General features: G+C 37.4%; 1 protein-coding gene across 3 annotated transcripts in view; it reads left to right on the forward strand.

The window, feature by feature from the left end:
• The window catches only part of wnk4b (WNK lysine deficient protein kinase 4b), a 49403-nt gene that overhangs the window by 8730 nt on the left and 14769 nt on the right, over nt 1-25904 (forward strand). For 2 of the 3 annotated variants that reach the window (XR_006248300.1, XM_043229362.1), the window contains exons 2-5: nt 13420-13592; nt 14830-15050; nt 15801-15958; nt 24478-24566. Coding sequence is in view for 2 of the 3 variants with exons in the window: in XM_043229362.1 (XP_043085297.1) it covers nt 13420-13592; nt 14830-15050; nt 15801-15958; nt 24478-24566 (641 nt within the window). In the remaining variant the exon portion in view is untranslated. Of the gene's footprint in view, nt 1-13419; nt 13593-14569; nt 14730-14829; nt 15051-15800; nt 15959-24477; nt 24567-25904 lie in introns of those variants that run through there. The other variant, XM_043229374.1, reaches the window with a different exon arrangement.

The raw sequence follows: 25904 nt of genomic DNA on the forward strand, positions 1-25904 counted from the left end.
TCCCAAATGAACTGCTCTGCACCATGCTTCAGTCCCTGGTTTTCAGTGTAACTAATTTTCCTCAGTGTCAAGCCAATATTTTTCCTTAATAACTGTGTGATTATAGATAGCAGTGCATGAAAGTCATAATTCGGATGCCTTGAATATAACCCATTGTAATTTAGCACAGCAGGTGGGTTTCACCAGCTGATCCTTCTCATGTCACACCCTTTATCACACTTATTCCAATGAAGTCAGACATGAAACGCATTCATAAAAGGATAAAGGCAACAACAGCTGGTAAAAAGAAAATTTGTTGCTCAACACATCATTAGAGGGCTGAGGCCGTGCCTCGCTTCGCCACACGTTCTGCTCTTGAATGACACTCGTTCTTTTTCATTCCAGAGACTTCTCAGACAAAGGCGCTGGCCTGAAGCTCTATTGTGGCATCAGTTGCACAGCATATCAGTTTTTTCCCAGGCAACAGTGAGATTATATCCTTCTTTTCTCTTTTTGAGGCTTTTCACAATGAGGTTTTGACGTCCCTCAGTTTTGTGGATTTTTGGAGATCCCAAATCTGGAGTTTTGTACGCTGCTAGATAGATAGATTAGTATTATTAATATTCATATTAATATTATTTGTGTGATTTTATTCAGTTATTCAGTTCACTATTATACAGTTCAATTAAAATGTTCTCCTTCAAGAGAGTCCATTTTTGGACCATTTTCTTATATATATTTTGATGCTAATTATGTATATTTTAAGTACACTAGTATATAGATGATGTCAAAGCTGGAAGACTTTGAAACCTTCTATTTTGACTTCATTCATTCAGACCTGAAGCAGCTGTATTCCCAACATTTAATATCTCTCATGCTGAAGGAGCTGATTGTATGTCATCACTTTCTATACATTATTCTATACCGCAAGCTGCCCTTTTAGCTGAAAGAGTGGCCCTTCCAGGCCAAGCTTCTCTTCAAAAGCTGCAGGGCAAATTCTCCAACTATGGTTTTATTTAAACAATAGTAGATGATAATTAACTGTGTGAGTCACATATCCCAAAAAATCTCCATCTGTCTGTATAGTTGTTTCAGCGGTGCAACATTCCTCCTAATTGCAACTTCCTTTGGCGGTGGTGTTGGTCACCCACTGTTTTATGAGGCATGTATGTAGCTCAGACCCAGAAAGCTGTTTTTCACTTGAAAGTATCAGCAGGTAATGAGGCTGTGAGAGTGACGGCAGACAACTTTACCAGCGCTCGTGCTGACGTTGTGTGTGACTGGCTTTTGTATGCTGGCTGTGGTGATATTAACTTTAATATCACCTTCTACTGGCATCAGATACTTCATATTCATTCTCACAGGCATCTTGGAAGTTATTTTGCTTATCACCTTCAGCCTGCAACATTACAGCTAATTATATAACAATACGTTCTAATATGCACCGCCTGTCAAATGTTTGGAATATTTTAGATTTTTTTGTGTGTGTTTTTCAGTCTCTTATGTTTACCAAGGCTGTTTTTATTTGATCACAATTAAACTGAAAAAATTATTAAAGGCATGTATAATGCTATGAAAGAATGGCATTTTTTGTAACCTTCTATTAAACAAAAAAAGTGTCATGGTTTTAGGCACCAATTATTATTAAAAACGGAGCTTTTTGGTGACAGGAATAAATTACTTTTTAAAATAATGAAACAGAAAAAGGTTTTTCTTTTAAATTGTAATAGTGATTCACAATATTGCTGCTTTTGTTGTGTTTTTGATCCAATGCAGTCTTGTTGAACAAAAGAGACTTCTTTCAAAAACATTAAGAAATCTTAATTATTCCAAACATTTGACAAGTAGTGTCGATCCACAGGAGTTTTCTCTATCTTGACCTTGGTTAATATGTGTACACATAACATCTAAAAATTGTATCTTTTCTACACGCAAACAAGGCATTAAAGTCTTTTCCTGATGGATACATGAGACCTTTCCACCTGTTTGTACTTTAAACAAACTGTGACTCTGCCCTGCCCTTGTTGCTTAATGTCAGCAAGACTGGGCAAACCAGACACCAAACGCAGGGAAATACTGTTCTTGAGACAGGTTCTCTGTCTTCAGGCATCTCATTTAATGAACAAAGAGACAGTTCACCCAAAAAGAAAAAAAAAAAGAAAATTCTCTCATCATTTACTCGCCCTTGAATAGTTCTAAACCTACACAAGGAAGATGTGTTGAAAAAAGTATCCAAACAACTGACGGTAGCCGTTGACTTTCATATCACGGGAAAAAGTCATTGGCTATACAGTTTGTTTGCCAGCATTCTTCAGAAGATTTTGTGTTCAACAGCTGAAAGAAACTGGAACAAGTGGAAAGAGAGCGACTTTTAATTTTAGGGCTGTTTTGAAAGAGAGCTGTGAGATTGTGGGCAGCGCTGCTAGCCTTAGGTTATTCTTAAGCCTGACACAGTGAGACATTTTGTGAGCTGAAAGTTAAATACACTTGACAAACTGTTTCAGAATTAAATCTTTGTGCAAATAAGCACTAAATGACCCGTGACGTAGAACAAGTCTTGACTGATTTCAGAACCCGCCCTTAAGTGACAAGTCCAAATAAAATGAACTGTGGTTGGTCGTTTCACATGTCAATCAAATTGTTGTCTCTTCCCGTATAATGGGCTGTTTGTGACAAGGATACGGTGCTGTGTGGACATTGGCTTTCAGAACTAGGTTGGGACAATCACAAGGAGAGATTTGGCTGAACCAGATGAAAGAAGTTTTAGTGGCTTTTTTTTCGCATTTGGCCACAAAACCCTGTGTTATTCTTTTTTTTAATGCACTGAAATCGTGTCATAATATAGAGTGTCCTCCGACGTGGGTGTTTTCGAGATATCACGTGTCAGCGAGGAGCCAGTGGGATTAGCAAGAGGTGAATGAAGGATTTTCATACAGTAGAGACGCTATTGATGCTATCTCATCAGATCTGTTGCTGTTGGAAAGTGGCCAGGGCTGGATCCCGTCTGTCTGTGCTACAGAGCCTGCGCTCGGATATATTTTCACCCTAGTTTCTAGTGCATCCTTAAGTCCAGCTTGAAAAATGTCTTTATGGCGTGTTGCAAAGTGAAAACGGGATGTTGGAGTATGTGATATCCCAATAATGAAAACGGCTCAATAATATGCTATGTTAGAGTTCAGTACAGGTGTTAGATCGGCCGTCTTCTTGAAGCAGAGCCTCATTTGTGTTCAACAGAGGAATTCGTGGCTCTGTTTTGACTCTCTTAAACATTTTATAAGCTGAGTGAGTTATATACAACAAGCGCATTTAAGAGCAGCAGTTTATGAAGTTTATGAAAGTTATGTCAAAAGTCAGGCTGTGACCATATCCTTAAGTGTTTTGTTCTGTGTTTTGAGGTGTGTTGTTACAAATGAATGCCAGAATCAAAACCAGAACTTAATGTACTGCTTTCTTTTTTGGTGCAGGTGGCCAGCAATGGATCTCAGCTGGTTTTAATCATGTTACATATATGTTTGTCTGCATGACTGAGATAACATGCGAAATAGACTACGCATAACATTATCATCGTTGCATAACCATTTATGTATCAGCACTGCCTCTCTCTGCTAAAATACACTCAGCAAAAATACACTTGACAGGCGTTAAAGGGACGAGGAGTTTCTCAAACGTTTTTTGTGCAACTTTTGTACACACACAGAGTCTGTAACACTGTATTTTTATGTAGTGATTTAAAAACATGTGACCTTTTGAGCTTACATCAGATCTGGTGTTGTCATACTCTGATCAGATGAGTCAGAAGAATAGGTTGTCATATATCTGGATCCTCGAAATTATGTGGTTTTTTCAATAAGTGAGATATTAGCTATATTTTTAACATGATTGCAAATGTGAAATTTTGATTGATTGATTAAATAACATTAGTTAACCATTACCATACCATTACCATAACCATTAGTTGCTTATATTGTATATGTAGTTGGAGCAATACGTGTTATTTCATTTTTTTAATGGTTTTTAAAGTGTTCCAAATATATGTTAAATATTTTTGCAGTATTTCTGTTCCTCTCTAGCAGTATTTCTACAAAACCGTATCTATAAATATTATAATAATGTCCAGATTTTGTTCTTTTTTCCCAGAACTTGCTAGAAAATGTGTAACGTAATTAAAATGTAAACAATTTTTAATAATGTGTTTTTTATTTTTCTCACAGTCTTAAATCTGATAGTTTTGGTTGCTTATAGTCTGATTTGCCAAAATCGGATCGGATCGGATGATACGTAGTTTAATATTGTAGTAGTAGTAGGCCTATAAATATTAGATTGAATGTTTTACATCATTCAGGATGCACTACAATTACAGCATATAATAATTCAGCTGTGCAAACTTGTCCTTAGACACATTAACAATTTACACACGCCCCCACACACACACACACACACACACACACACACACAGCATTAGTGTTTGTTCTGTTTTACACACACCCTGCAGTCCTCTGTACGGTTCACACATTCATTCAGTCTTTTGCAGGGCCACGGTTGCTCGCTGTTTTGTTTCTGTATAATTAAACAACAGCAGCTGTCTTCGATGGAGAGCGAGAGTTCACATTCAGATCTGTTAGCCAATTAGAACATGTGACCCCGCTAGATTCAAACGTAAATTAAATCTGAGCCGTACTCTGATATATTGTTTAGTCGGTGACCAAACAAGCATGTAGAATAACACAATTTATGACTTGTTTTGGCATATTACTGTTACCAAAACTTTGTAGCACTTAAAGGGAAAGTTCACTCACCTTCACGTCATTCTAAATCGGTACGTGAACTATACTTTTAAGAACAACATACTTGCTATTTCTGTACACGATATCTAAATGTCTATATGCATACAATACACAATGCTAAAGTATTATTATATTATACCCCACACTGTGATTGACCTGACTTTTAATTTCCAGCTTGATTCATTCACTGGGGTCAAGAGCAGTGTAGTAATGCTCGTTCTTTTGGGAGGTATAATTTCAAAATATTGCAAGCAGAAGTACATATGTACAGCAAACAGAGGGCCGCAATGCAATTTGTCTTGAATTAAGACATTCATATTATTTTTTTTAATCCCGCATGCAATGTTAATTGCAAACTGAGCGTCCAATTGATTTTGAAATAACCTCATTCTGTGTTCAAGTGCTCCTGAGACATTTGCGTTTATGAGCTCATAATTGCAATTTGATGTGCGTTCGAGTGTTTTTGCAGGAGAAAAATGAATGCAGTGGCTAATTTTCTTTTACCCGTTAAGCACTGCTGCACATTTTAGTCATACAAACTTGTCGTTTCATAACCTAGCGTGAAGAGTTGGTGTTCTACTTCAAACTAAGTTGTACTGCCGACGTTCACAATCAATTCCTCTGTAGACTGACAATCCACATCGGAACGTTCATCTCGAAATGAATTATAATTATTGATAATTCCAACATGACTTGAGGTCATTTTCGACCGTTAAGTGCGTCAGTGCTTGTAGTAAAAGTGTTTTGATTTATACAGATTGCATTAGTGACAGTTGAAAAAGAGATAAACCTGAAGTTTACGATCCCTCATGCGAAGATGTTATCTTGTATTGTTGGCATTGCATTTAAATCTGAATGTCATTTTGGTTCATAACATTGGCGCTGACATTTAGTTGTGTCATTTCCAGTCATGTTGACCGTGTGGCATTTGTTAAGCTGTGCCCAGGGACGTCCGACACCTCCTTCTGTTAGGACGGACGGAAGTGAATATAAAATTGATTGCTATGACGTTTTAAGCTCATTCTTGATGGACACAGTGTTTAAATTCAGTGCTTTATAACGTCTGGAATAAGAAAAAGAGGGATAAGCCTCCCTCCTTTGACAAAACTATACACCGGTATTTTTATTCAATCTTGATTATTGATTACTAGCCCTAAAATGAATGCAAAAAAAGCCTTATTATAACAGAATAAATACAATTCAGGGAAAATATAAAAGCTACGTGAGTGTACAATATGTCTTCTTAAGAAATATAAGTGTCTAGGGAAGAATATGTGGCCTTGTTCTTGCATTTTAGTATTTTTATTATACCGTATAAGAAAGTTAGTTACAGGAGTGTTTAATTGTTATCTTGCACATACAGAGCATATAGCAGTATTCCACATTGAGTGTAGTGTTTAATTGCTGTGTGAGATTTATTGCACATGCCCTGTGCATATCAGAACTGTGAGTCATGGTTCCTTCTCTATGGATGGATAATGGGACGGAATATGATTTATAAATGAATGCGAGTAATTTGTCATTCTGTCAATTTGTCTTCGATTTATAATATTACCTTGTATTGTCACTTTGGACAGCGCATGCTAAAAGTCTATTAAGTAAAACTTTGGGATAAAAAAGAGTTACAACTTTTTTAGTATGTTAAGGTATGTAAAAAAACGAAACAAACAAAATGATTACTGTGACTATGATTAATGCCTGTTTATATTATATTATTATGTGGTTAGTAATTTGTTGTTCACATGTTGTGCAATAATCTGCGGACTAATTTTTATTTTGTGTTAGTGCATCATTGTGGTGTCATCTACAGTGCATTCTGGAAGTTTAGATTCGCCCTAGTGAGCGTTTAATTAACTTCTTGTCAACTCAGTTTCTTTATTGAAGAGCATTGGGTCAGTTTTACGTGTTGGTATAGTTCACGCGGAAATAAATCAATGAATAAAATTCCCTCATGTCATAAGACCTACATTCATCTTCAGAGCACCAATAAGTATTCAAGATATTAAGATATAAGCCAAGAGCTTTCTGACCCTCCGTAGACAGCAACGTAACTACTATCTTCAAAGCCAAGAAAGGTAGTAAAGACATTGTTAAATGTGTGGTTCAACCATAATCTTAAGAAGCTGCGGGAAAGCTCTTTGTGTGCAGTTACGTCTTCTCTTACGGGTCAGTCCACGGCCGTTTACGAGAGAGCCACAATGCAGGACTGTTGGAGGACTAATTTATTGAATATTTAATTCATGGAGAATAATTTGTTGATCTTCATTTTATGAAGCTACAAGGATACTTTTTGTACACAATGGAAAAAAACAAAGAGAAGAAATTATTGAATAAAGTGTTATTGTAGCTTTATAAAATGTTGAAGCACTGATGTCACATGGGCAATTTTAACAATGTCCTTACATTTCTGGGCCTTGAATATGGTAGATCCATTGTCGTCTGTAGAGGGCCAGAAATCTGCTTTCATAATTTTCTTTCAATCCTTTTCAAGGATTTGTATTTTTAGTATGTATTGAAATAACATATAAAACAAATCTAACAGCAGTTAGTCATTTTATATATCTGTCAAACATGATTTCCAGTTTCCATTTATGTTCACTGGCTCCAGGCTTCTGTTCTTAGGCCAGAATTACTGTAAGTTAAAAACCTGCATTTATCCATACTGCTTGGCTTTAAACATGCCAAACCAGCTCAGTTTGATATATTAACTTAAAACCGCCCCTCACTACTGTAGTAAACAGATGCTGCCTGAAATACGAAAATGGCAGCAAAATTGTTCCCTTTTACTGCTGGAAAACAATAAACCCTTTTAGTTCTGCCAGTCATTTAACAGCCTACAGATACCGAAGAAAAACACTTTGATTTACGTTAAGTGTGATCACACACTTTGTGTCCTTATTCTCAGAGAACAGTTTCTCATAGCTTGTTGATTTACTCTATTCTTTTCTAATAAAAATGAACTATCATTCTTTTGATGGATGTTTCTGTTGTTGCCGACTCTGACTTTAGCTGTTATTCGGGTGTATGTGGTAATCTAGTCCAAGTGTTGCCAGAGGCTCCAGTGAAATCTGCGCAGGATCCCCAGTCCCCTTTATAGATATGAGAGCTTTATGAGCGAAATGCTGCTTTAATGAGACACTCTACACATCCAGCAGACGGCCTCCCTTCCTTCAGGCAGGACATACACACTCCACTAGTGAAGAGGAATGAGTCAAGCCAACGCCTCGAGCACAGCTAACTTACTGTCATTTACAAAAACAAACTTTTTGAGGAAAATAGATCATAAACTTGTAAAATAATGTGTTATTAGCTCCTATGAAAGCCAAGGGAATTAAAAACAATGTAATACTGTAATACGTCTGTAGGTATATTAGTCAAATGATCCAAATTCTTCACATATTTTAAGTAAATTAAATTTTTTAAGTTAATATTATGTTTGATATAATGCATTATTAACTTTCATTTGCTGGCTTAAGGGAAATCTATTTGAAAAATTAATTGAATTTTTCATTTCAATTTTTGTTCGTACCTTCTTAAGCAATGTGCTGTACTGCCTAAGTAATTATTATTTTGTAATTGCTTTTTTCTCACCAATAAATGTTGTCAGATACATGCATTAGACCAGCTGAGTTTATGAATGTCGAATCAGTGATACAGATTCTCAGCATCTGGTTCTGTTCAGACAAACACACCAGCATTGTGGGAAATGAGCAGATATTTCCACACCTCATTTCCACCTTGTCAATTTTAACCATACAGTCTGTTTTGTATTACAGCAAGAGGCCTGTTTTGGTGATCCATAAATCTTGGACTTTCATAATGCAGAGGGAGATAGAGAGGAAGCTTCGAGTGAGGCATTAGGTCTGCTAGTTCTAGACTGATTCGTCTCTTGCGTAACGGAGAAACCATCAATCGTTCCACTGGCTTCCTCGAGTGTGCCAAACTTCCTCCTGCCTGACAGAAGGTTTAAAGGAATAGTTCACGCAAATGATCATTTTGTCCTCATTTACTCACCCCCATGTCATTCTGACCCTGTATCACAGCTTGTTTAGGCATTTAGTGACATGCAATTCTTCTTTTGGACCTCTGGATTCTAGTAAGATCTCAGGTGACCCATCTGGCAGCGCACCAGCCCCCTTCAACCTCCCGAGTCCAACCGTGTGGATCAGAGCCTGGAAATATATGGATTACCACGGGTATCTTTGGAAGTACTTGGCTTTCACTACTACACTGAGATCAGCCCCTTCTTCTCAGATACCAGAGAGAAACCTGAGAAGTTTCCAGCAGCCCATTTGATCCTCGGATGAACTTGTGATGTTGTCACCTAACGTTAGCAGCTACTGTGCTGAAAGCCATCATCTACCTTTCTTCAGGTCTTTCATGTATGCATCACAAAAGAAGATATTTTTAAAAATGTAAATGTAAAAGGAAAGTTGTGCAGTTCTGGAATGGTATGAGAATGAGTAAATGATGGCAGAGTCTTCATAGGGAGAAAAACATTGACTCCTAGACAGCAGTTTAATTTAATTCTGCTATCTACTGTGTGCCTGTTGGCATTAGCCATTCTTCAGTTCATCATTATAGCTGTTATCTTCATATCCTGGCCTTCAGTCATTTTGAAATACACAGAGGCAAGAGATGGGTCTAGAAACACCTCTTATTGGTTAGGTAAGAGCCAAATATTCATTGCTCTCCAGTGCAAGCTAAGAATACACTGAGAGCAGATGTGGCATCTCATGACCCTTGTAATATGAGGACTTGCACAGACATGGTAACTGTTTCTTGGTATACATGTACCAGAGATTTGCTCCATGTTAACAAGAGTGTGAGGCTGAAATAGTTTGCATTTAATAGATATTCATATCCAGAAATGTCCACATTTACTTGTTTTTCTTCCCCGTGGTTGTTGGGCCAAATATTCAAGTATTGTTTTTGAATTATTTCTCTGAAAGTCAAGGCGGATTGTGCCTGTTTTGCCCTTGATGCCTTTGAATATAAACGAGTAAATGAAATGCCGGCGGTCCAAACAATCAGCATCAAATTCTATTATATTCAAATTATTCCACATATTATCAAGTTCAATTTCTGGGTTATATAAAACATTGAAGCATTAACAACAATTTTACATTTCTAATCTAAGTTGTATATTACTGCATATTTGCCTAGAGCCTTCCTTGAGGCGGTTTTTATTTTATTCCTTTATTTAAAATGCTGTTTCTGTTCACAGGCACATTTGTGGGAAGTCAGTGATGTTTTCTGTGTATCTGTTAAAAGAGCACTGGATCCACTGAGACTGTATTGGAAAAAGCGTATCTTGGAGCGGACACAGCTTGTTCCTGATAAAGAGCAGGGCTTTGTAACCCACCCACATGCTCAAAAAAATATTACATCACATCCTCCATTCTTCCCAGTTTAGGATCAGTTTTGTAAATGCACGTTACACATGTGCTCTTTTCCTTGTCTGGAATACATTATATGTCTGCCTCGACTTCACAGCCCGCCACTGACCGCCATCGTAAACTACAATTACAGGTTCTGCACTACCAAGCCAGCGTCCAGTTTAACGTATTCCCTGTTTATGCATTTTTCGACACGCTGTAGTAAAGAAAGCCCACTTCGTGGTGTACTTTTCTTGTTTTCATGGCCTTTGTGTTGCATAATGGCTCATGAAGTGTGTTTAACAGGTGCGTTGACTTGTGGTGTTGAGTTTCCCACACTTGGGGTTGACAAATGTGCAAATAAGATTATTTAGCTATCAAGGACAACTTTCCTTTCGTGAAAAAAAAGAAATCTCAAGAAACAGCTTGAATGGAAAGTCCCTGCTTAAGTACAAAGAACCAATGAATAGATGTCATGAGCAGTTTTTTCAAATTGAATTTAATTCAGATTCACAAGCACTTGATTTGATTAGAGTCCAATATTGATGGCGGCGTTTCAAAGAGATCCAAAACAGCAGCTTGTCTCATTGTGTTTTATTAAAGCCTCATAAGAGTCATTAGTTTTGGAAATTGGGCTACACTGGTTACTCTGTATGTGTACGATTTCCCAAAAAGAACTGAAGCAGAGTCATTTGTTCTTAAATCGGACTACACTGGTCATGTTGCGTGCTTGTTTTTGCATGCAGCCTGTGAGAAGATAATCACACTAGCTTTTTTTTTTCAATGAAAGGCAAGACTTGCATTCCTGTAGGCTCCACACTGAGGGTTGCTATTTTTCCCATTCATATTCCTGTGGTGAGTGGTCAGTCTCTATCTAGTAAAACGTAAGGCTGTCATTCTGAGAGTGGTCCCATTAGCGGTTAGTTTAGTGCTAAACTGCACTGGCAGCCACAGCTAAGCACAGTCCACTAACCACCAGAACTGGGCTTCTGCCTGAGACAGTTACTACAAGAAGGAATGGACTTAGCCAAGGAGCACAGATCAGAAAAAAACATGTCTTCATCCAGTAATGGAACCATATACCATGATAGTGTTTTGTTTAAGAGCATATACATGTGAATAGAATATACTTTTTGTGTGTGTGTTTTAAAGCTGTATCTAAAAACCCTGATTTCCTTTTGAAATGGCTATAATTATTCAGCTGGATTCTCCACTGGACTTAGCTGATATTTAAAAGGAAGTCTTTATTCATACTTGAAAAGTAGCAGGAGATCAGAACGTCAAGCTCTTTAACTTTCTGGGCTAAAGCTGTTACTGTATCTGGATTGTGTTTGATCGCTTTAAAGCAGAGGTTCTCAGCTGGTGGGTTGTGCCACAGATAGGCCTATGAACGTTTTGTTGTTTTACACATTAAACACTGCAAAAAAACAAACAAAACAAACATAGATTTTTGTCATTTTCATACAAAATCTTTAACAAATTATTAAATAGAAGGTTTTTATAGACAAGTGAAAATTATTGTTTTGTCAGAAAAAAAATGTTTTTGTTTAGAGCTTTCAGTGGGATAAGTAATCTTATTCCAAACAAAAAAACATTACATTGGCATTACATTACATTTAAATAAAAACACTTGAAAACCACTCATTGTGAAGCAATATCAATTAAGAACCACTAATTATCAAATTAAACCATTTGAGAATGACTTATTGTCAAATGAAACCAGAAGAGAACCGCTTATCTGAAGGGAAATTATGGATGGGCAGGGAAAGCCACAGAGGGAATGAGAGAATAAGTTTCACACAGATGTCTTTTTCCAGGACTGTAGCAGGACACGTCCTGAAACAGCGTTTTCAGAATGGAGCAGCATTCCTCAGCAGCTCTGTCCAACATACAGGACGCTGGATCTTCCTTCCTGCTTTCCTTGCAGCACCATATTACCACATTACTCTTATTAATGCACTCTCATGCACTCTTCACCCTTCACTCCCGCCAACTTCATCCAAACCTGTCAAGAATGTCCTCATCTGCCTTGGTTACATAACCGACTGTCTTTGCCCCACATTCAGGATGTTCTACCAGAAAGATGTTATCCATTAGCCTAAGCACCTGAAATTAGCTTTTTGCGTTCACGGTAGGCTTGTCTACCTAAAGCAACAAACATAATTCACGCGTGAGCTCATTCTGCACAATTAGTGCTCTGTTTTGAGCGTGTTTTTGCTTGTTACAGACCAACAACCATGAGCATGAGGCAGTCATCGGTCCGGTTGACCTGTCACCTGTCTCAGGGGCCTGACACTGAAAGGGGCTCCCATGTTGTTGGCACCATCTGGCTGTGCCTTTGACATAATGTCATGTGTGGGACAGGTCAAGCTGTCTGGAGAGCCAGATGTGGAAATGCAAACAAACTCAGGGCTGCCATATGTGTTTTGACCAACAACTTCTGTCAGCTACCTCCTTCTTTTACAGAAAATGAAGCAGTTCAGCCTTTAAAGCCCAGAGCTGCAAATCAGAGTTATGAAAGAAGACAGCGCTGTCAGTTTTTCCATGTGCGTAGCACAGATACTTTCATAAACTGTGTGCCAGCTTATGGATTTGGCACAATTTGATGTCTATTGCATTTCTGATACTTTAAAAACCACATATTTGGCGCTAACATAATTTAGTAAGTTGTGTTTCATCAGAGAGTCCTGGCGTGTTTAATCTCAGTTTATACTTTATTTGCAGTGGCGTTCTGAAACTTCTTTAAATAAATGGAGAATTTCATGTGAATTCTGTTTTTAAGAACAAGGGACATTTCAATCAAACAATCACCGATTGAAGGCTTTATACCTATTAAACCCTATCATCTCTCTTAAATGGGAAGGATATTATTGGTTTATAAGAACATTGTTCAAACCCCCAACCCTTAACCTAACTGCAAAACTTGATTAGTTAATAGGAATGTTGTTCCAGGATTCACACAGGAACATGACCTACTTGGGTAAATCGCATTAAATGAGTTAAATGTCAAAGAAAAGGGACTAAATTGCAAAAAAAAAAAAGACTTAATAACAACAGTTGTTCTTAAAGTCGAGAACTGAACGTTGGTTTACAAGTGCTGTTTTGAATTCCCAGCCTCTGAAGTCACTTTCAACTCGAATGTAGTTAGACTTCAATTGTCTTAGAGCAGTCTTACGAGTCACAAAGTGTACAGAGCTACCCAGACTCAGTGTCCCATCATGTATGAACATGAATGAGCCAACCCATAAATTTACTTGAAATATGTGTCTCTTCTACAGACCCGAAGGCTGACGAAAGTGGAACGGCAGCGGTTCAGTGAAGAGGTGGAGATGCTGAAGTGCCTGCAGCATCCAAACATCGTCCGTTTCTACGATTCCTGGAAGTCCACCATGAAAGGACACAAGTGCATCATCCTTGTGACGGAACTCATGACGTCAGGGACACTGAAGACGTAAGTTCAGTCCAGGCATAGTTGTGTAAAATTGCAACAAAAGTGCTTGCAGATGGTGTGGACATTAAGGATGCCAGTGGAAAGACAGGAAAGGTTGTCTCTCCTGTAAATAAACTGTTCATTCTGTGTATTCTCACATGAGACACATGAGCCCAACTGCTTTTTTTTCCACCCATTGTCGGAATAATAACTGTGCTTTGTCATTCTGCAGACATTTTTTGCCAACTGTAGAGTCTCTTTTTTGCCTCTCTCACAACTTCTAATGGATAACAAACCAAACTATGCTGCCACCGTAGTTTAAATGTTTATCACTGTATGCATATATTTTGAAAAAAAAAAATTATATTCGGTCTAATTTGACTGTTTTTTAACAGTGGCTCCATCCTACACACTGACAAAAATGTTATTCAAGCCAAGATTTTTTTTGTCTTGTTTCCAGCCAAAATATCTAAAAAAAAGTCTTAAATGAAAAAGGATTTTCAAGACAAGCAAAAAAAAAATTCTTAAAAAAAAAAAAAAAGTCAAAATTAAGAAAGCCTTTACTTGAAACAAGCTAAATAATCTGCCGATTGTAAAAGTTAAAAAGTCATTTAATTTTGACTTGTTTTTTTTCTGAAAACAAGACAATTATTTTTGCTTGTCTAGAAAATCCTTCTCGATTTAAGTTAATAAATTAAAAAAAAAAAAAATTTTAACATGTTTTGGCTGGAAACAAGAAAAAAATATATCTTGGTTTGCAGATTACTGTCATAGACAAATAGTACCATAAAATGACAAATAGGAGAATGAAATAAAAAGTCTACCGCTCTGTTCCAAGCCTAGTCATCTTTCTAACTGCCATCTGCCTACATAGTCCATCGAAATATTCCTCTGCATGGGAAGCTGAACTCGGTTGATTTCAGGAGAATGAAGCAAAGAAGACACTGACAACAATCTGACACAAAAGACAGAGCAGGTTACTTTTGGTATGAAACAAAGTCTCACTTGTCAAATTTAGTCATTTTCTAAGAACTTCAAACAATAAATACCATATTTTTTGATTATTGACATATTGACAGATTTTTGTAGCACCTCAGTTCAAGCAGCTCTCTTCCACAACTCAATTGTCAAACAAAATGGCAGATTTGCATTATGAAGGTGAAGGGTTATTTCTCATGAAGAATATGCATGACGCTGCCTTACAATTTAGAAAAGACTATGCCTACTACAACTACAATGTCGACCTGTTTACCTGTAGGTACCTGAAAAGGTTCAAAGAGATGAAGCTGAAGCTCCTCCAGCGTTGGAGTCATCAGATCCTGAAGGGTCTACATTTTTTGCACACGCGAACACCTCCCATAATCCACCGAGACCTTAAATGTGACAACATCTTCATCACTGGCCCCACAGGATCTGTTAAGATTGGTGATTTGGGCCTAGCTACTCTCAAGAGTGCCTCATTTGCCAAGAGTGTCATTGGTGAGTTCAGAAAATTTCAGTTTGCTGTTTATTAAATTTAGATGTTACCATGTCAACAATTTCTCTTCAAACACTCCATCAGAACTTTCTTTGACCTTCACAACAGTTACTGTAAACAGTGCCTTGAGCTGCCTCTACTATGGGCTTACCTCGTTTGTTTACTCTGTCAACTGTATTTATCCCGCAACAAGTGACTGACACAGATTTCTCACCTTGCTTGTATCACATTAGCTCATTAGCTCAGCATTGGCTTGACACGGTTTAAAATCTGATCTGCTCATGCCGAGATTAGGAGAGTTTGATGCCATGAAGAAGTAAAGAATGTGTGACCTGCATGAGACATCAGGAAAGCACAACCAATAGATCAAGCTCAATTTCAGCTTGGATTTTAAATGTACTCTTTATGTACTTTTCAGCTAGTGCTCTGGAATCAAAATTGTACACTTGAGCAAGAAACTTTATACAAGGTTACCCTTTTGAAATGAACAGCATATGATGGTTAGGTATGTTTTGAAGCATGGCAGTTGGTTTAAGATGGTTACGTGCTAGTCCCAAGATGGTCCTTATCAACTAACTCTTGCTCAGGACCAGCTTAATCCAGCTCAAACCATATGCTATATTTTAAAAACATACATAACCAGCATATGCTGTTGTTTTTCAATAGGGTATGTATGTTGCTTTGGATAAAAGTGCCTGGCTAAATGGCAACTTAACGTTTGTTTTTTTGGCAATGTTCTTTGCTTTTCACAGGAACCCCAGAGTTTATGGCTCCAGAGATGTACGAGGAGAAATATGATGAAGCTGTTGATGTTTACGCCTTTGGCATGTGCATCCTGGAGATGACCACATCAGAGTACCCTTACTCAGAATGCCAAAACGCTGCACAGATCTACCGCAAAGTCACCAGTGTAAGTCAGTCCTCGCACCTGTAGTACAAGCTTTATAAAGAATGTCATGGCCTAAGGCTATACTTAATATGCTTTTACCATTGATACAGACTTCATTGTTTGTCAGGTTGCATTAAAAAAACATCATTTGTTTTTTTGTCTGGCTCTCACCCACACTTTAGCTTGCTCACACTCTTAAACTTCAAGGTTTATTATTGGATAATTCCTTGAAGAACCTTTAAAACGTCCATGGAAACTTTTGCTTGCACAAAAGAAGATAAAGTTCTTCAGATCGTTGCAGTGTTCTAAATGGTTACTGAAAAGGCTCTTCTGTGAACTCAAATTGTTCTGGAACCCTTATTTTTTTAAGGTGTTGCTAGCCATTTTGTGAAACCGCATACTTATTTTCTACTCTCTCAGCTCACTACCACCCACTTCATTAGCCATCTCTCCTCAAAGCGGCTTTAAGCTTTTACAAGTCTGCTAATGGTTGTACGAGGCCTTTATGAGGCTCTTGTTGACATTTCTTTGCAACATGGGGACAATTAGCGCATCTCTCTTGAGCTGTAATTCTGTTTAGAAGATGGCGATCTTGTCTCTCGCCCAGATCTCTAATCAACCCCCTGGTTTACCCCAGACTCCAAACTGATTTCTGATTACAGTGTTGCAAATGTGTCATTTCATTGTACTCGTGTGCAAAGCATGCTAACCGCAATCTTGGGTGTGCATAGAGTTGCATGGTTATAATCTCTTCCATAAGGGACGGCTTTTTCCCTAGGGGCGGATGATTAGGAGTCCAACCAATCTGCATGTTTATGTGAATAATATACAAAGCAAAAACCACACAGTTAAACAGTTCTAGAACAACAGTAGTCGCATTGTTGAATACAGAAGCCCTAGAGGAGTTTCATTATTTTGATGGGAAAACTGCCTGATTTTCTCTTTCTCTTCCTGAAACCTCAAATCTGTTCCATTTAGAATGTTTTTAATGACCAACACATGTTGTGCAATTTGTACTACTTATATATATTAATATATATATATATATATATATATATATATATATATATATATTGTTCTACTTAGGGGTGGTCTCTCCTAATGCACTATTAACGTAATTGTACAGCTGTCACCTGTTTTGGTGTAATTTTTTTATATTGTCCTGTTTTGCATCACAGCCCCGGTGTTTATGACATTACATTCACTAAGTCTTCAATCAGCACGTCCTTTGGTTGTTTTGTTCCTGTTTTTCCTCGCCGATTAGTGTTAGTGAGGCCATATCAGATTCAGCTGATAAGGAAAGAGGAAGGAAAGCATGAATTAGATGCTTGCAGTCATTTTGACATCACCTTTCATCCCGCTGTTCCTGATACAGCTGGGAAGAGACATTGAGGCTTTGAACCTGGCATGGAGAAATTACATGGTTGGTCGGAGAGCACATTTCTGTTTTTCAGAACACTGAGCGATAAGGATAGACAAAGCGAGACAGTAGCACTTTTCCAAAACGCAATGGGCTGCCCATCTAGGCAACATTTTTTAGCATCATGGGTTTGCTTCTGACACGTAAAAAAATTGCAGCATGATTTTTCGTTTCCATTGCTACATGGACACAGTGCTACACGTTTAGTGGTATTTTAACATCTATCTTTCGGAAGTGTGCATTTAAATGTTTTTTAAAGAAGACTGCTATGCTTAAGCATTTATTTCAAGAAAAATACAGTAAAATTGTGGATTAAATTGTGAATTTAAAATAAATATTTTCTATTGTAGTAAATGTTATTTACCGGTGTGATAGTAAACCTGAATTTTCTGCAGTCATTACTCCAGTCTTCAGTCTTACATAATCATTCTAATATGTTGATTCAGTGCTTAAATATTTTTTATCAATCTTATAAAACATTTTTTTGTTTTTGTGAAAAACCTTTTTTCTGATATATTTTGATGAATAGAAAGCTAAAAAGAGCAGCATTTAAAAATAAATACATAAAAGTATTAATTTCTTAAAAAGAGAAGAAAGAACATGTCATTGCGTGAATAAAAACTTACTTTTTGTCTTGTTTAAATCATAAATATAACAATATTTGTAGAACTTTTTTGCAAAAAAAAAAAAATAAAAAATAAAAAATAAAAAGTTGAAAAATACATTTTAAAAGTAAATTTAATAGATGTTTATATAGGTTTACTAGATACAAGACAAACATACAGATTTAAGCCACACCAAGGACGATAACTATATAGATAACAATATTAACACACCAGCGGACTATATCTGTTACTGCCACTTTAAATTGTCAAGCTTGTTCCAGAAGGATGGAGTCTGATTGGTTGTTAATATTTATATTTTTCATCAGCTGGAAAACTCATTTTAAAAAATTATTCCAACAGTATAGTTTCTCTGTGCCATTATAGCTGTGGTGTGGACTATTCTTCGCTATTGATGAAGATTTTTAGAACTATATCTTAATAATCGTTATCATCCTTGGTGTGAACGGGGCTCTTTTTTTTAGTGTGTGCATGTATATCTTGCATATCTGAATTTGCATGTGTATCTTGTACGTCTGCATTTGCATGTCCATTCACATCAGCAACTCGAGTCAGTCATAAATCACTGATTACGATGCTATGCCTGATCTAAGAGCGTGGATACAAACAATGCAGTGGTCCCTGGCAATTATGGGAGGGACACAGACGAGTTCAGTGGGGCAAAGTGGATGTCAAACCATGTGCCTGAGCATCAGCTGATTGGAGAATGTGTCTCAAAGGCACATTCATATTTGGCCCCCGACGGGCTTTTGCACTTCGCTGGGTTAATGAAAATCATCCTCTGTGTCACTGGGGGCCGAGAGCGTGGGGTTTGTGATACGGCGGTCACGGTCTGTGGAGGAGGCGCTTGACCCCGCCGTGTTTATGAGAGCAAGAATGATGCTGTTGTTTGCAGATAGCTGCGCGCTCTGTTTAGACTGCAGATGGGTTTTGTGATCTGCATAAGCATGAAACAAGCTTTTAAGAGACAGAAAAAAGGAATGTTCAGTAGTTCCTGGAGCAAAGGAAGTTCGGAAAACAAACAGCAGCTTTTCAAAGCACGCGTCCCAGGCTTCCCAGAGAGATGAGGCATGTAAAACACAGAAAAACATTTAAATGCAGACTCTGAGCACTGGAAACAACAGGCTCCTCTAAGCCATGTGCTTCAGTTTGCGATTGTTTGTTTTGGGCGATGTGCAAATACCACAAAACACATGCATTTTGCGGAGGATTGAGGTTGAGCTTTAATATTCAGAGTCTTAAGTGCATAACATGTTCTCTAACAAACAGTATCCTCAATCTCGGCGTGTTTGTTTTTCAGACAGGGCCGGGCGGGTGGGCCCTCGAGCTCAACTTTATGAACCGCGGGCCTTGCACTTAAAATTCTTCTGTTGTTATGCCACTGGTTTTTCTTGGTATTCTAGGATTACCATGGCAACGCAGTCTCTTATTTAGTTCTTAACCTGTCATTCTTTCTAACTGCTGAAAATCATTTAGTATGGTTAAAAAGCCAACGTGAACCACCTGGGACCGATTTCTGAAATATAACAGCCTTCAAGAGCCTGACACCTTGCACGTTACTGTTTTGACATTTCATTTTCTTTTCATCCAAATATTTGTAATGTTCATTCATTGTGTGTGTGTGTGTGTGCGTATGGATAGATGGATAGACAGTATTCCACTTTATAAAGAATTTTTTGGTATAATGTCACAGTTTACTCTGTTTACTTTGTTTTGCTATCCTCACATACATAAATGAACTATACTGTCCTTGACCCACTAGAGAGGACATAAATAAGAACATTTTACACTTTTCATTTTAGGTTGGTTTGTTTCATTCTGTTTATCTAAAGTAAATTTCACTTGTTCCACTAATGCAATGCTGTCGTTGTCACAGCTCCATCTAATTAAGTGTAATACAATTAGACATGAATCTGGGTCCTGCATTGCCATGGGGACAGATCTGTTCTCGCGAGGTTGCGGAGGCGTTAGGACCAAACTTACTAATGTGCATGCTATTGAGAGGGCAAAGATTGTGTAACACCTCTGCATATCAGGCATGCTATAATTAGACCATGTACACATCACTATGAAGACTATGTTTCCTCATCTGCCTACGCTTAAACACAGATAAAACTTTGATGAAATGTCATTATAATCCATGTACATGGAATATAATGTTTTTCATAGGAACTGGTGCATCTGATTGGTCAAGTATATAAGATCTGTCTTTTTCACCTGTGCATGACCATCAGTGTATCCACAGCAGATAGAGTGACATGCAGAACCAGAGGGAAACAGACAGGAAAATTAGGACTGGACCAGACGTTAATTATGTCTGTTAGTCTTCGCGGAGCCAGTGACGTTATTGAAGCACGTGGACTTACCACAGTAGCTCAACTGATGGAGCATGGTGCTAGCAACAGCGGTTACAGGTTCGATTCCTAGATAATGTAATGTACTAAACTAATGAAATAAGTATCTTGAAGTAAGGAGCCTGTGTTTATCTGAATGACTTTCTTCCATTAACGAAAGAAGACATTTAGAATACGGTTTTTGCCCATGAAATGGAAATCTTGTGGGTCCAAATATTGTTAAAGTATTTCTTTAACTGTGAGCACCATCATGGCAGCTTAAACTGTTCTGACAGCTGTTTTCATAAGTAACACTGCTTTCATGTTCAAATACTGAACGCTGAATCCCACGTGACGTAACCTTGCTATTTTCCATATTTACCTTCCAATTCGGCCCATGCTGTTTATCTGATAAACACACAGCGCTGATGAAAAGCCTTTCCATCAAGCATGAGGTCCGCAGCAGCAAGATGACTGTGGTCACTTAACTGAGACACAGACCCTGCCTTTTCACCCAAATCAAAAGCTTTCAGGTCGATTTATTGGCTGAGTGTGAGCATTAAACTTATAATGAAACTTGGCTGTAAAATGAACAAAAGCTAATCAAGCAAATCACAGTGCTCATGGGAGAACATCTTGACTTTGCCATTTAGCACTAGGTCTCTGCGGACACATTTGTTGGGTGGTAATGTCATGCTTATATATGGCTCGAGTACATTAATGAGTTGGAGTTCAGCGCAGTTTAGTTTGGCACACAAACAAGTGCCATGTTTATGTCGACAGCTGGAAAGATTGGCATATCTGTCTGCAATCCTTGGGGAAAAGGTCGTTTCATATCTGCTCTGATTTTTTTGTACTAAGAGGATGAAAAGTGTTTCAACTGCACCAGGCAGGAAAACGCTCTGGGTTTGCTCTTTGATATATGTTTAAAAAATCCTTTTAGTCAAAAAGCTCAAGTGACAGTAAGAAAAAAAGGCAAATTGAATTGGTTAATGCAGTAACTAACTTGACCTAACCATGAGCAAGACCTTTATAGCATTTATTATTTGATTAATGAAAATTTCATGACTTAAACCTGAATAAAAGTTACTTACCCTGAAGATTAGTTAGTTCATTGGTAGCAGTGTCGAGCTAACATTAAAATAATAGTAAATATTATTAATGTGTTTAGCATTGCTCAGACAATTTGATCTTCAAATTATAATTTAAATTCATATTGACATTTGATTAAGATTATCTATTTGAGAGAATGTGCAATTACTGAGTTTATTTCACACAGAAAGTGTGGAAACTAAAGAAATTGTGAAGATTATTGGTGGCAAACTTTGTATATAGAGAATTCTGGTTTCAAGCCACCAGCACATAACTGCTGCAGCCCCTTCAGCGGGATGTAACATTAGGCTTCTCGCGTAAATGTGAGACAATGATCATTCCTCAAGCCACTGGCGAGGAAGAAGAAAGAGAGAAGATGCAGAGCAAAAAAAAAAATTTTTGTTCTTTTTCGTTTCTTATAACATAAGCTGGATTTAGCTGTTTCAGTGGTTCCTAACCACTAAGTCTAACTAGTCAGACCGGGCTGGTCTTTAACTCATTTGTATCAGTATTTCAGACTGACCGGCGAAGAATTAGCCCTAACCGCTCTGTAAACAGTAAACCAGACCAGTTTGAGCAGGCTGCTGTAGAAAAAGCTGATTAATGGTGTGTGAAACAAGCATAAATGAGCACTTGTTTCTTTGCTTCATGGTCTCAAGGGGTCTCCCCAAAAGACTGATGTCATCAAGAGGCGTCTGACCAGTGAAAAATCATTCACCTAATCCCTTTCAACTGGCTCCTGAAACCCTGTTGAAAGCCTATGAGCTCAGTTTTACCCAATGCCTCGGACAGAAGCGGTTTTCAGGGGTGAGAACTTCAGGCCGCCCCACCCCCTTTATGTTGAATTGCACCTCTGTTTTGTATTTTTCTGTTTTCCTTTCCATCTCAACCTTTCAATAGGCCTATTATCTGAACAAGCAATACCAAAGTGTCCTGGTTACGTCAGCCAGTTCCTCTCTGTATTTTCTGGGCAGCTCAGAACATTGAGTTTGCCACAAAAATCCTTGCTCCAACAGAAGCATGGATCTTGTCCATAATGCTTTTTGCAATGAGCGTATGGCAGCCGTCCTGGCTGGAAGAATACTCAAGTTACGTCATAGCTTTCCTCCACGAGGATTTCAGGCCAAGAGCGCTGTTTTAAGTGATGGTATGATGGACATGAAACCGTTTATGGCACACATATACTCACATAATATAGTTTATGTGCTTAAGTTTTTGGTTTCGGTAAGCTGCGAAAATGTCCTCAGCATAACAATTTTGTGGTTTTACTGTGCGGATTCAGCTGCTTCAGATTTACAGTTTGATTTAATTTTGCTTTTCCACTTAACAAAGGAGATTGACTGTGAAAAGAGAATTTCCTTGAATTCCAGAATTAGATTTCTTATCATCTAAATGAAAAAAGTGATGGTTTTCTAGGAGAACAGTGATTGGCTGTACAGTGCAGTCCTTTTATCAACAGTGTTTCTTTCAAATCCAGTATAGACGTAATCAAAATTAAATTTTTGTGTTTGTGAGTGTTTATTATGCCCAGTTGTGGAAATGTCCTCACAAAGCTTGTATGATCGAATTGAGCGTGGAAATTTTTCACAAAGCATGTCTTGTGTGATCGATGTTTTTCCACAATATGGCATGTGTTCCCTGTCATTCGATTGCCAGTGGATAACACTGATAACAGAAATGCTCAGTCTTTCTATATTAGCCCAGGAGGGCTGAGCGTACTTCTGGCATGAAGTGTTCTGTTGACTAATATATGCTGAATAAAATCCTCTTAGACTTAGAGTATTATATGACCAATCACTTAAAAAGCTTGGTTTCTTTTCACTTACCATTTGAGTTATTTGTACCATTATTTATTTATTTAAATGTCATCATTTAGGTTTGCAGTAGGTTTTGATCACTTCTTTTCTATTTGGTTCTCTTGAAAGATTGATTTTAAGCTTTCTATAGACATAATAGATATAGACGTTATTCTAAGTTTTTATTATAAGTAATTATAATTTATAATAGATATAACTTTTGATTGTTTTTGCAAACTAAGGGACTCTGTCGGTTTGAACTTAGTTTGAAAAATGTCCTTGTCAACTTTAGAGATTAGCTTAGGTCTATACAGCCATTATAAAACCAAATAGCACTTGAAGCTTCAACAACAATGAAACGCTGAAGGTCAAACCAGCAAGCCTGGTCTGTAACATTACTGAGTTATGTTTATACACAGTTAACTTTGTTTTTCTATTATTGTACAGATTTAGGTTGTGGGTCTTTAGGGGTTTTTTTTCAACTGGATTCCAAAGAATTTGTGCAAATGAATTAGTGTGATTCATTACATAATTTGATGAACTGATGAACAACAGAGCAGTTCGGTATTTAAGATTCAAGATTCTCGCCCTAATGTGTCTCAGGCAAGAAAAAGGAGTGCAGACTATTGCACAAATAATATAAATTGATTTATTTTAAGATCTATGAATATTTATTATGCGTGATCCATGCAGTGTAGATGATTTCAGATGTTCGTGTGGACCAAATATTGGCAAAATATGAGGCACGTGCTATACAGTTCCTTTTTGTGCGACAGAATGAAATGTCTGTAAATGCTGTATATGTAAAAGCTGTAAAAACGATCTGTAACTTCCTCATTTGAGTCCCTGGAAACATGTACATAGAAACACACTATGTAAATACAACATTACCTTCACACGTTTGTATTTACAGTTTGGAGAGCACTGTACTCTTCTAACAGGATTTCTGCTCCCTTGACCTCTGACCTGGTCTGGCCTAGTCTGCTAATCTCTTACTATAACTAAGTGTGCCATCGTGCTTAACACACAGAGATCTCTTACAGCACCTTGTGTTTTGTGTGAAGATGGTTGGATGTGATTTTTTCTTTGTCACTCAGCCCACTTGACAAACACACACACACACACACAAAATAGTTTTTCCCATTATAGTGTTGACTCCCCCCTAATTTTTTTCCACCCATGCCATCCATCAAAATAATTGACACCCGTGACATTTCTGTTATCTAAAGTGAATTTTCCTTTACCCTCCTCCTCTCTGTCTCTCTGTCTTTTTCAGGGCATGAAGCCAGACAGTTTTTACAAAGTAAAAGTCCCTGAACTGAAAGAGATTATTGAGGGATGCATCCGGATGAACAAAGACGAAAGGTAACTATAATGTCTACAAGGTCGTTCAACAAACAAGAACATCTGTAACCAAAGAGCTGCAAAGGCGTGTGTGTGGACCGGCAGTCGTCGTAATGTTTTAACACCTGCCAGACGGGTTTTTACTGTTTGCACATTAAAACAACAATACCCAGATTCTTGTCCTTTTGACATTTAGACAGCTCTTCAGAAAGCCCTGCACGCCACTATTTTTGTTACCCAGCTGCACTGGTTGATATTTCTGTTCTGCCCTACATCGATCAGGTGACACGTGGTTACAGAATCAACAGTGTCAAACAAGCCAACATGAACACTTCTAGAACATAAACTTTCTCCTCTGTGTAATTTGACCTCTGTGGTGTCAGATGGCTTTGGGTCACTAGTTAAACTGAAAGAGTTACAGTTACAATTACAAACCCTTTTTTTTGAAACACAGCTAATCTTACAGATACTATATATACTAAAATAAACCCATATATATATATATATATATATATATATATATATATATATATATATATATATATATATATATATATATATATATATATATGGGTTTATTTTTAGTGACACACTTCTCAGGGAGCTTTATGACCATGATGGAAGCCCAGTTTACAGCACTGTACTTTGGCAGCGACACAAACACATAAACATACACACAGTAGCACACACAAATATTGGGTAATTTATTTGATCTGCTTGAATCACATCAAAAGAAATGAAAGCTTATTAATTAGTAGCACTTCTCTTACTTTTTTAAGACCACACGTCATGCTAACTCTGTAGTTTTGGAATATAGTAATTTTGTGTGGACTTCCTGCAGAATTAATTTTTGTCTTTTTTATTCCACTTTTATACAAAACCTAACTAATACTTTCCATCAGTACCTGTTCTCCACTTGAAATCAATCAATCACACCACTTCTTCTTCTACCCAAAATATCTTGATAATCGTGTAATCAGTTCAGCATAACACATTTCTGCCAGGATAATGGTCCATTTAATGTCATCCAACCATTATGTAAAGCGTTTGGTCAATAGCCAGTAGTAATGACTCACTCCATCCAGCAGCAGGTAATTCTGATGATTAATAGTGTTGATTTAATTAACTCCAGTTTTTGTAGATGAATGTACTTACTCATAGTCACATTAAGAACTCAAAGTGCTTGCCTGACAGTCCGTCTCTCATAAGATGTGAGACCTTATTATGCTGGGATTTTACTTTTTTATTATGTTTTTAAAATGTTTAATGTTTGAAAATAATTAGCATTTATTAAGAGCAATGTAAATGGTACTGCTTAAAAATAATAAATCCTATTTTAGGATTGTAATTTTAAGTTTA

This window comes from Puntigrus tetrazona, chromosome 3, assembly GCF_018831695.1.
Source record: "Puntigrus tetrazona isolate hp1 chromosome 3, ASM1883169v1, whole genome shotgun sequence".
Lineage (NCBI taxonomy): Eukaryota > Metazoa > Chordata > Actinopteri > Cypriniformes > Cyprinidae > Puntigrus > Puntigrus tetrazona.